At 40.5% G+C, this 11173-nt stretch overlaps 1 protein-coding gene across 1 annotated transcript in view; it reads left to right on the top strand.

The window, feature by feature from the left end:
* The window catches only part of KDM4B (lysine demethylase 4B), a gene marked incomplete in the record, with an annotated part of 3340808 nt that extends 3334084 nt beyond the window's left edge, over nt 1-6724 (top strand). Inside the window, 1 exon segment of the mRNA XM_044054047.1 lies at nt 3516-6724. Coding sequence (XP_043909982.1) covers nt 3516-3707 — 192 coding nt within the window.
* Nucleotides 6725-11173: the final 4449 nt, after the last annotated feature.

Below are 11173 nucleotides of genomic sequence, written 5' to 3'. Positions count from 1 at the left end.
GAAAAAAATGTATGAAAACAACAGTGCCTGAAAGAAAAAAATACTTATGCTACCGTAAGGAATAGAGAATTAATTAATAGTATGCTGTGGAAATTGATAACAGCATTGCAAGTTCAAAAAGAATACATTAGTTATATGACTAATGCAAGTGGTACAGACTTTACTAAAATATTCTGTAGCCCCCCCCCCCCCCAAAAAAAAAATAAGTCATTGCACTACAGGGACTGTGGAGTAGTTATTTTTCAATACGTTCTTTTATTGTGCCAGTATCAGGGAGTCAGGTTTGCAAAATAGTGTTTTGTTTTCATTTAACAAATGACTAGATTGAAAGGAAATATAGACTGTTCCTCAGAAAAATGTAGTAGTTATCCAAACCTAAGTTACAGTTATATGGTGTTTTAGATATAGGGATAAATCACTTGTCACTAGTAATAAAACAAACAAAAATAATCAAGCATTTTCTACAACTTGCAGCCAGAAATAAAGAAACAATAAAATCTTCTTACTGCAGGCAGAGGGGAAGATATTTATATTGGAAGTTCCTTCTTTTCTATTATTAGCTGTTGGTTGCACTTGATTCTTCAAGTCTCTTAGTGCAATGACAGTTTAAACACCTCTGTGTGTGTGTGTGGGGGGGGGGGGGACTGTCAATTCATCTTGGACTACAGAAGAAAACTCAGCCTGCAATTTAGCTACTTTTCTGGCTGTAGTTGTATAACTTCTGTGTTTATTGCAAAACTAGCTCTGAGCTGCACATAAATGAATGATTAGAGACAGAAAAGAAACAGTCTTGTTACAGAAGGTAACTAAGATGACAGTGACTCTCGCAAATCCCATTATATGTCAGTGGCATGGGAATTCACAGTTACTTTGTGTGTCATGAGTCATATAAAGCAGACTTTGAATGCATTATGGGAAAGAGAAAGGGTTGAGGAAGAACAAGATCACGTTGATATATCAAACCCCATTGGTATCTATGTTGTGGAAAACAGGGTAAAATTCTAAATAAAACACTTGGTGATTTTGAGGTGTTATAATAGGTCAGAAAACAAAGATAGAATTAAAAAAAAAACGAGATTTTTTGGATTCTAAGGTGGAGTCTTCCTTTAAGTGAGGAAGTAGAGAAGAATACTTGTGGAGGGAAGGTTACATAGGATTGTAAATGGCTTATTTGAATGCTACTGGATAATGAGGTGGTAGCAGGGATCGGTGAGGCTAATAAGAAGAGGAGGGGATATCTTTAGTATAAATTAAGATAAGGAGGGGTTGGGTAGGAAATAGGGGTAGGGTAATGAGCTCAAAGAAAGCGAGGGTGAATGGAGCAAGTTTGAACGCCTCACAGGTGGCGCTACTGGCCCAAGAAAAACAATTAATGAGAGTGGACAAAAGAAAAGGTTTAAACAGCAGTGTGAGTGGTTTTCATAAAATGATGTAACTTAGCAGAGAATTTTTTATAAAGGTTGCTTATGGGTAAGAAAGCTATGCATTAAAGCCGGGACAAGTTTCTCATGGGCAAGGAAGCAATATGTATTAAAATAAAATGGCTTTAACAAGCCTGAATACAGTAACATATGACGTATCTTTTTCTTTAGAAGTAGCACTGGTTGCAAATTCAGTGATATAGAGTGTTTTAGCAAGCAGCTTTCTTAGTGACAACGTTGTATACTGTCTGCACTGAAAAATATTTTTTGCAGGCTGCATGTCCACCTAGCAGAACAGAGATCATTTTATGCAGAAAGATAGGGAAAAAGATAACTTTTGAGGCTGGGTGGATGGGTCAATTTTGCAAGCCTTGAGTAGCCGTGTTCCTGTGGGTGTGGTGGTGGTGGCTATACCTACACTAATATGCGAGCGGAGAGAGACAGGTAGCAGTTGATAGGATCAGCTACTCCTTCGGTCTGCAGTAGCACGTCTAAATAGTGCAGGTTGTGGACCCATGGATTGAATAGACTACCAGAATGAGTGGTGGTGAAGTGACCCCAAGGAGTCTTTCAGGGGATCTTGAAACAGATGTTGTAGTAAAGGGGGTAGATAGGAGAGAAAGGGAGGTATAATGCTGAATACAATTTAAGGGCAAACTATACAGACTTATTTTCTTTCTTTCATCCAATAAATGTAATGTGATTTGATTTTGTTCCCAAAAGGCTGGCACTGCTACTTTTTGAACCTGTGGCTTCCTGTAATCCCAGTGTCCTTTCCTGTAAAATTCTCCTAGTCAGTGTCATGTCTACAAAATATGTTTCTGAATTACAAGCTGTTTGGCCAAGAAGCCTTTTCTTTTAATAAATATGGTCAATTTCCTAATGTATGAATTTTAAATTCTCCCCCTTTGCGGCTTCCGTGTTCAAAGCCAGCCTGTTCACCTGGGTAAATATAATTCTAGCGGAGACTTGATGTCTCAAAAGTGCAATGAAATGCATTGTCATATGAGTTGCTTTACTACAAAAATCACATTTTTGTTTTTTCTCTTAGAAGACAAAAATATCACTAAGTAGATTTTCTCTGTGCGAGTCGGCCATTGTGTAAAAAAACATGCTACTACTTTGCAGAAAAACCTTTGTCAGGTGTCCAGACTCACTCTTCTAGAGCTATTTTTGATGGATTCTTTTGAGTTCTTCCATTAGCATGTCAGTGCTGCTGCAGCTTGGACTACTATCCACACATTTACATTCCAAAGGCATGGAGAGGTTTCAGAGGAAACTTCTTATTTTGTACATCTATTTTCCCCCCACCTTCTTTTTGAATAAACAGCTTGGCAGTCATTTTGCAGCATCATCCCTGCTTAATGAGAGCCCCCACAAAGGTTAGTTATGTAAGACTTGCCTTTATGTTAGATCTTCAATTATATCACATTTAATAGGGCAAGAATCTCTTCATTCCATTCTGTAAGAGTAGTGGGTTTTCTTCTTTTGTTATCTCCTTCTGTTACCTTTATGGATCCAAGAGGGATGAAACATGAGAAGTTTCTTCCTTCCCTGATTTTGTTAATTTTTATGGGAAAATATTGAGAAATGAAGGGTCCACCCATCATTTTATGGGTTGTCACCTAACATCAATGATGACAGCAGAGATCACTGAAAAAATATATACTTAGGAGAGGCTGGTGAAAATGTTGATGAAAGTCCCCCCCTTTACTGGCAGGGTTATTGTTCTACAACAGAAGAGTGCTGTACTATGTGACATGTGTGTGAAGAACTGAATGGCTACTATAGCAATGATACATTTATGTTTAATGTGATTAGTATCTCATCATTGCTCCAGGACATTCAATTGTGTGGGTTCTGTCTGCCCAAGTGCATTATTCTAGCTTGTATCTGTAGCTTGCCTGTACTATCACAAGCAGTTGTTACACACACGCACACACACACTGTGTAGATGTATTACAATCTTTTAGTACCAGATGCAGAATGTGTAATATTTTAGCAAAAGTCTGAATGAAAATAGTGCTTCTGTTTTAATTTCATTTTATGGTTTTAATAGTAAAATGTTGACATTGCTTTCATGTTTTCTTTTAGTCTCTAACTACTGGAGCTCTTCAAGATAACATAATCTCAGGTGATGAGGTGAAGGCAGCAAAGCGGGCCCGGCTTACAGACTTGCAGAAGGTATCTGAAGACAACACAGAGTGTGGCGACCCAGCTCGTTTGGGTGACACAACTCAGCCACCAGAGGACGTGCAACAAGAAGCTCAGCACAACACAGTTTAAACCTGGGGACATTAAGAATGACCATTTTCATTCCAGCAGTAGGACAAATCCCGGTTCAACAGAATCATGCCTCCTGATGAAAAACTGGCAATTTACTTGTGGTTTGAGGCTGTTGCACGTTGTCAGTGAACTGTGTAGTATGGACTTGGCTGCACAGTCTTACAGTCTTACAATGGTGCTGATCATATGAATTCAAAGCCATCTCAAACGGGATTAACATATGTCCAATTTTGGCAGCAAGTCAACCACAAAGCATTACACAAACCCTTTTTATACAAAAAATTTATTTAAAAACTGTTTTTGAAAATAAACATGTGAGCCGATCTTCTTTGAAGGTGCTATACAAATGACTACTGAAGTGACTTGTGGAGTCATGTCCTCTGTATATACTGAAATATTTTGGGAAGGTCTTTCTAAAATCATTCAAAACCGTGAAGCCACATTTAAGTGCTTTACTGCGTAATACAAGTTTCAGGTTGCTACTGCCGAGCAGTGAGGTAGCACTGATAGGAGAGAGAGGGGAGGTCAGGTAACCTTCTGTATTTATTTATTTCCAGGATTAAGAATATTACAATTTTATCTACATTTTTGGTAGTTTTGGTAGATGTTTTTGTTGGCAGTGACCCAGCCTGCTTCCCTTCCAAAAATGTTTGCTGAGAACTTGGGTAAGAATTCTTGGTGGATGTGTTATAGCTGTCTTATGAGGATGGTACAGACCAACACTTAACTGTGAAATCAGCTTTTTAGAAAGAACAGGGTTCCTGTCTATTGCTGAGGTGGTTTAATGACACATGAAGCTTAGTCATGTATGTCAGAAGTGCTGTTTCAACAACAGAAGGTCTCATTGTGCCATCACAGACTGAGGAGAACAATGTAGAATTGAGATTATTCAGCCCTACTAGTAACCTTAGGGTAGACCTGAGAAAGTGGGTCCCCTTTACCCTTCCTCACTAGATTGTTTGAGGAAAGGGCAATATTTCTTTGAAAGTCCAGTATGCAGTATTTGGGAATGCTGGAACATTGGGAAGGCTGCCCTTTTAAACTCCTCCTCATGCCTTTTATTCAGAAAAATTTGCCTTGTCCATAAGGAAAGGAAGGAACAGTAATAATATGTAGCTGGACACAGGGAAAGCAGACACCTTTTTTGGGAGAGGTGAGTCGAGATATGCAAAAAAGTAAAAAAGAAAAAAAAAAGTTTTACAAATAGTTTTACTAGTGCAGCTATGCTAAGTGTTATTTTTTGTTTTGTAGTTTAAAAAACTGTTGTGTGACAAACACCTGGCAGACGATTTACAATGATCTATGTTTATAATCTGTGTGTATTCTATCTGTTCTTTTGAAGGTGCTTGAATAATATATTTATAATGACTTGCGAGGAAGGAGCAGCATGCATAAAAGAATACATGAGCAGACAGGTGGTAGCAGCTGAGAGCATCAGAAGACCCTATAAACTTGCCAGTTTGTCACTGTACTATCAGCAGAGTCCTCATTCCTCACTTCATCTTTTAGGACAACAACAGACTGAGGTTGAACTCCTCCTCACTAAGTTTAGTTATGCTGTAGCACTTAAGTCTGCCACTAAAAAAGACAGAGCATGGAAGCCAGCTGCCAAGCCAGGGGCCAAGAAGTTGTATCTAAGATTGGGATAAACACTTGTTTTTGAAGGCAAGCTACCTTTCCTTGTGTTGCAGACCAATGCAACTAAGAGAAATTGAAGTCTTCCTGAAAATGGTCAAACCTTTTCTATCTTTGCTGAAAAACATAATTAGAAAGTTAAATGGTTATTTTTTTTACTATTCTTAGCTGAAAAATGATAATTAGAAAACTGGTCGTTACTACGGCATAAGTCTCTGTTTAATGGTTAATCTATCAGGAAATAATAGTGTGTCCCATCTTTGTACATTCATGTGACCATCTGTAGCAGAGTGTTGTGTACTGCTGCTGCACTTTAGTGAGATCTGGACTTTGCTCCTAACAGAGAAGATTGGTTCACAGCAAAATTCATAAATGTAGCAAGAAGCCCTTTTGTATACATTGGCACTTAATTGGCTGTTTTGCTTTTGCTAAAGTTATCTTCTTTGCTAAATGTGCTTTTTTATCAGAGCAGTAGACACCATTTATTGCTTTGTTAAATAATTTTTAATTGAATAATTTATCTTCTTGAAGAAATAGCAGGAATGAGTGGCCCTGGCAAGCAAGTGCAGAAAGCAAGTATAAAAAAAAAATCTGTACTCCTGGGTTGTGTTTGACGAAACAGATGTGTGCACTTACTGCTTCATGGAGCAGCTTGGGGTTAATGATGGTTGGTAATACTTATGTCATTGCTTATTTTTTGTATTAATTTTTGAAAGGTGAGCTAAACAGTCCTTAACCAGTTTGACTGGATTTAGATGTGCATTGGAATTTATTCAACGGCAGCTCTGATTTGGGTCCTACAAAAGATTTTTGTCAGTGAGCAGTGGAAAGATATTTCCAGATTTCTTTATATAAATTAATAACATAAGATGATGTAACAGTATCCATGCTTTCAATGAATTGTACCAGAAACTAGTATTTTTAAATGTAACATCCAGCAATTGCCTGCATGTTGTAATCCATACTGAAGTAGCCTCCATTCTGAGAATGTTAGTATCTGTGTAGCTGTAGTTACATTCACATTTTTATTCCTATTTATATTGTGTAAACATAATTGTATTCACACAGATTGTATTAACCCTTTTGAAGATTAAGCAATGATTAGCCTAGGTCCCAGAGACAGAAAAAAATTGTTTTATTTGTATTTTTCAGTTTCTAAATTTCATATAAATTTGAGGAAGTACCCTCTCTCTGTACTGTTGGCACCGCTGATTGGAAAAAGGAATATGCTGTACAGTTTCTTTTCATAAACCCAAATTTTTGTGTGTGGTGTGTTAGAACTTTGATTTTTTTCCCTGTTAGATTAACAGTGTGATGTACCTTGCATACTTGTTTTGCCTATGGGTTGATACAAATTAAAAATGTGGGCACTGCTGAATTACCATTTTTATTGAAGGTATTTTCATTTACTGTTTAACAGTGCTTACTCACACAGATGAAATCTTCGTACAGAGAAAAGGGACAGAAGGTTTGACTAAGGCAGTTTACTTATTTGTTTTGAAAATGCTGGCCTTAGCAGCATGCTTAAAATGTTAGCTTGTCTTTCTTTTGGAACTGCAGTCACATTAAGGTACAGTTTTTGGCTGACAGGTGCAATTGTATTTAACAGAACTTTTTAGTAAAGTCAAAATACCTGTCTTTTTTACAGAGACAGTATTTAAGTATAGAGTGTGATGCTGTCATTTTCATTCATTCCTCAACTGATATGTTTCAGATCAGACTCTGATTCAACTTGGCCACTTCTTCCAGATCCTCAGATCCAACTCTCAAGTTCCTCCCTTTACTCATAATACCCTGCCAGCCTAACATATCTCAGCTCGAGTTTGCCACCAGATCATTACAGACGCGGATCCAATCTCTCTTGAGGTATTAGGTCTTTTTTTCCTACAAAATAGTGAGATCTGATGCTATCCATGTAATTATTGATCACTGATGGGCCAGATCTCGTTTGTCACGATTTTACTCAGACATTCTTCCTGAAGCTCAAGTTTTCTTATTCAAGTAGAATTTTTTTCCCTTTTTCTCTTGGGTTTTCTTCCTTATCTTGCTAGATTTTCCTCTGCTAGTCTCTGGTTAGATTTCCTCTCCTCCCAATAGTGTTTAGGCTTTTTTATTCATCTTTTCCTGGGATTCCTGCCCTTTTTTCTCCCTGGGTCCCTTTGGGTAGTTTCTAACTTTCCTGCCTTTTGTCTTTTCTCTACCCTCCCTCCTCTCTTTATTGTGAAGTGGGCGAGTGGTGGGTGCCTTGTGAGTGTGTTTATTGTCTGGGAGAGCCTCACCTGGAGGTTGAATGCGACATTTGTGCCAGATTCAACCCCAGGACTCTCCTGGGACGCAGGAACAAGCTCTTCCTCAAAGGGCTTGCTAAAGCAGGTCCTCTAATCCCTGGTTTCCCTTCCAAGGCTGCCTCTGATCCAAAAGGAAGTCTTCTTCCTCTAGGGATTCTCCCACCAAAAAGCTTAGGCTCTCGGATCACAGTTCCCCCAGATCCGAGCTCAGTCTCCTTGGCTTCGGACCCAGGCTTTTCTACTCCGAGAACCTCAACTCCATCTTTTGGATCCAAGACTTTGGAGGTCCTTGGATCCAACCTGACCCAGGCCGCCCTTGGATCTGATCTTGCCTGTCTGATCCATAAGTGGCACCAACGTCTTCTTCGGATCCAATCAGGGCTTCGGCTCTGATAGTTTTGTCTGATTGGTCATCATCGAGAGCTCTCCCTCCAGACCCAGCACATTGGATCCGTGGTGCACAAGTCGATCTCCTTCCTGAGACTGTAGGCCTTCAGCCATGTCAGAACATTCTCAGTCTCTTCTAGATCCACCAGGAGCCTGCTCCCCTCACATATGGATAGTATGATGAGAAGTTTTCTTAAGACCCAAATTGAATTGGGCTAGTTGCCATCCCCGGCTCAGTTGCCAAGGGGATCCTCTCCATCCCTGGGACTCCTCTCTCTTCGCCTGACCCATCCGGGTTTGGACTGCCAGGATTGGAACATTCCCGGTGAGAGGCTGTCAGTGTCAGGCATACCTTTCTTTCCCACACTGTTAGGGTCCAGTGTGGGCTCGTTTCCATTGCCCTTGGCACTGGAAGTGCCTCGGGCCAGTGAGGTCCATGCTGGTTCCTGGAGGGTGGGGTTGGGCCCAGGGTTTTTGGACCATTCCCTCCCTCTCGGGGCCTCTAAGTTGGATAGCTCAGGGCCGATATTGTCTGGAAACGGTGCTGTGTCAGGGTAACCCCTTCCGTCCCTTCTTGGAGGAGTTACAGCAGTTTACATCTGCTGCCAGCATTCTTAGTGAAGGAGTCAGGAGGGCTTGAGGAATGCACTGGAGAAGGAGATTTGGATCAAAGGATTAGGAGAGAAGATGTGGGCCAGCTGAGTGCTACCAATCCAAACCTTTGCTCAACTCACAGAAGAATCTGTAATTCCATCTTAACGTTAAAGTCTGTAGTCTACTGAGCATAGTTAGGATGTCATCGGCAATTCTGCTGGGCTGGCTGCAAAGATTTTTGTGAAGTCTGCCTGCCTTCCTTTTGCTTTTTGTGTCAAAGTTACTGGAGTTTAAAATTAGTGTATTAATTAGTGGAGTTTAAAGTTAGTGGAGTAACCCCAGAGAAAAAGGGAAAAGAATTTTGCTCATCTGAAAAAGGAAACCTGAGCTTCAGGAAGCACGTCCAAGCGAAATAGTTTACATCTATTATTCATCCATGATGAATAATAACACTGGATAGCACAGATTCCAGGTTATGGTAAGTACATAACTGTAGGACTATCCCTTGAGCTTCTTCACCTGTCCTCTCTTAATTTTGGAGTTTTTCGGTTTTCTAATTGTCCAATCTTTATCTTTTCCCTTCTGCCTAACCTTTGGTACTTTTTGGGTACCATTGTTGGTAACTCTGCTTTCCTTCTCTTGCTCTTTCCTTTTGACACATTACAGGGTGATACTTGAAACCATTGTTGGTATTCTGCTGTGTTCAATATATATATATATATATATATATATATATATATATATATATACATATATATATATATATATATATATATATATAATGTGTGTGTGTGTTCTGGCCATTCTTTCAGTTATTTCTCGTTGGCTCAAGAACTTTGTCTTCTCTTATTATTGCAGACAAGCCAACTGGATTTAAAAAATGCATTTCTTATGGGCACAAAATTCCCAATTCAGATGCACACAGGGACTGTGACTATTGCTTGGTTGCTACTTATTCTGAATGTTCCATTTGTGCGGGCTTCAGTGCTAGTGCACTAACTGACAGAAGGAATACATTAATTTTGAAGGACCTGCTTCCTTCTTCCTCCTCCTCTTTTTCAAGTGAGGCTCAACCTCCCTCCAAGAAATAGGACAAAGAAAAGCCTTATTTGGCTTCCAAAGTCAGGGATACCAGGAAAATGTTTCCAGGTCCGTCACCAACTTCCTCTCCATCCTCAGAGCCACCATCCAAAATTTCAGAAAAGTCGGATCCAATTTCCATGGATCCAGTCATCTTGATACTCACTAGATCCGATACCTACTGGTCTTCTTTCTCCTTTTCTACAGGAGTCTCCACGTAAGCACTCCAGGCTGTCACTTACAAGCTTTTCGCTTATGTCCTCCAGGTAGCTTTTCTGAGGCCAAAGTGGGTAGGATGATGAAGAAATTCCTTAGAGTTCAGATCCAAATGGGGATAATTCCAGCTGTCTCTCTCATTGGACTCGTGAGCCTACCCATCACCAATCCTCACTTAATTTCTCCTTCTCCAATCCATCCTGTGGTTTCAGAGCCCTCGGATTTGAGATTCCTGTTAGTGTTCTTGTCAGAGCAGAAGACAGGTTGCTCTTCGATGTTGACCACTTCCCTGAGCCTTCCGGCTCCATATCTTTGGAAGTAGGAGGACTCTTGGAGCTGAAGCATTGGAGCTGGATCAGGGGGTTAGACTCAAAGATCATCAGAGCAGTCTTTGCCCCTCGGCACTGGACAGCTCAGGCCTCAAGGAATTCAGTGGTCATTGGTGCAGGAGACTTTGGCTTTGGTGCTGCTTGTTTCATCACCACTAGGCGCTCTGCTTTTGAGGTTGTGGAGAGGGCCTTCTCTTTACCTACAGAAAGGATATCACTGCCCCTCTCAGATCACATGTCTGTACCAACTTTGGGTCTTAGCTCTGAGCATTGTTCTACCTCACTGGGATAGCCAGCCTGTTCAAATCTCTAGTCAGTTCCTCAGGACTTCACTGTCACCTTCGGTACCTCTTCAGACCATCCCACTGATGAGTTCCCACAGAAGAGAATGTGTAAAAGGAGACACTTAGATTCCTCTCAGAAATCTCTCACTGAGGACATTCACTTTGATGAAGGGGAGAGGTCCCCCAGAGCTCCACCTAAGAATGTCTCCTGTGGAGACTTACTTGAACTCCAAAAGCAAAAAGGTGTTTGGTCATCTGACACTCCATCCCAAGAGGAGTTGGTATTCCTGAAGGCTTTTACATCTGGCCAGGCTACGTCTTCTGCGACTCCCCCAGCTTATGAACTTGTAGATCTCATCTCATGCCAGGACTGGAAGGAACCAGATACTGTGGAGCCCATCCCCAACTGTCCAAATAAAATTTTAGCCCCACTCCAAAAGATAGAAGACATTGAAGTAAGGGTGTCCCAGTAGATGACATGGTTGTGGCAGCAGCCACTAAGAAAGAACTTGCAAAACGGAGCTCATCTGTCCATCCCCCTAACAGGGAGTCTAGGACCTTGGACATGTTCGATAAGCGTGTTTATGGTTCAGTGACCTTTGCTCTTCAGTTGTTGAATTTCTTGGCCCATTTCACAAGATTGCAAAGAGATT

This window comes from Protopterus annectens, chromosome 13.part0 (genome assembly GCF_019279795.1).
Source record: "Protopterus annectens isolate FY-2018-M chromosome 13.part0, PAN1.0, whole genome shotgun sequence".
Classification (NCBI taxonomy): domain Eukaryota; kingdom Metazoa; phylum Chordata; order Ceratodontiformes; family Protopteridae; genus Protopterus; species Protopterus annectens.
This window is presented reverse-complemented; position numbering and strand designations above follow the sequence as displayed.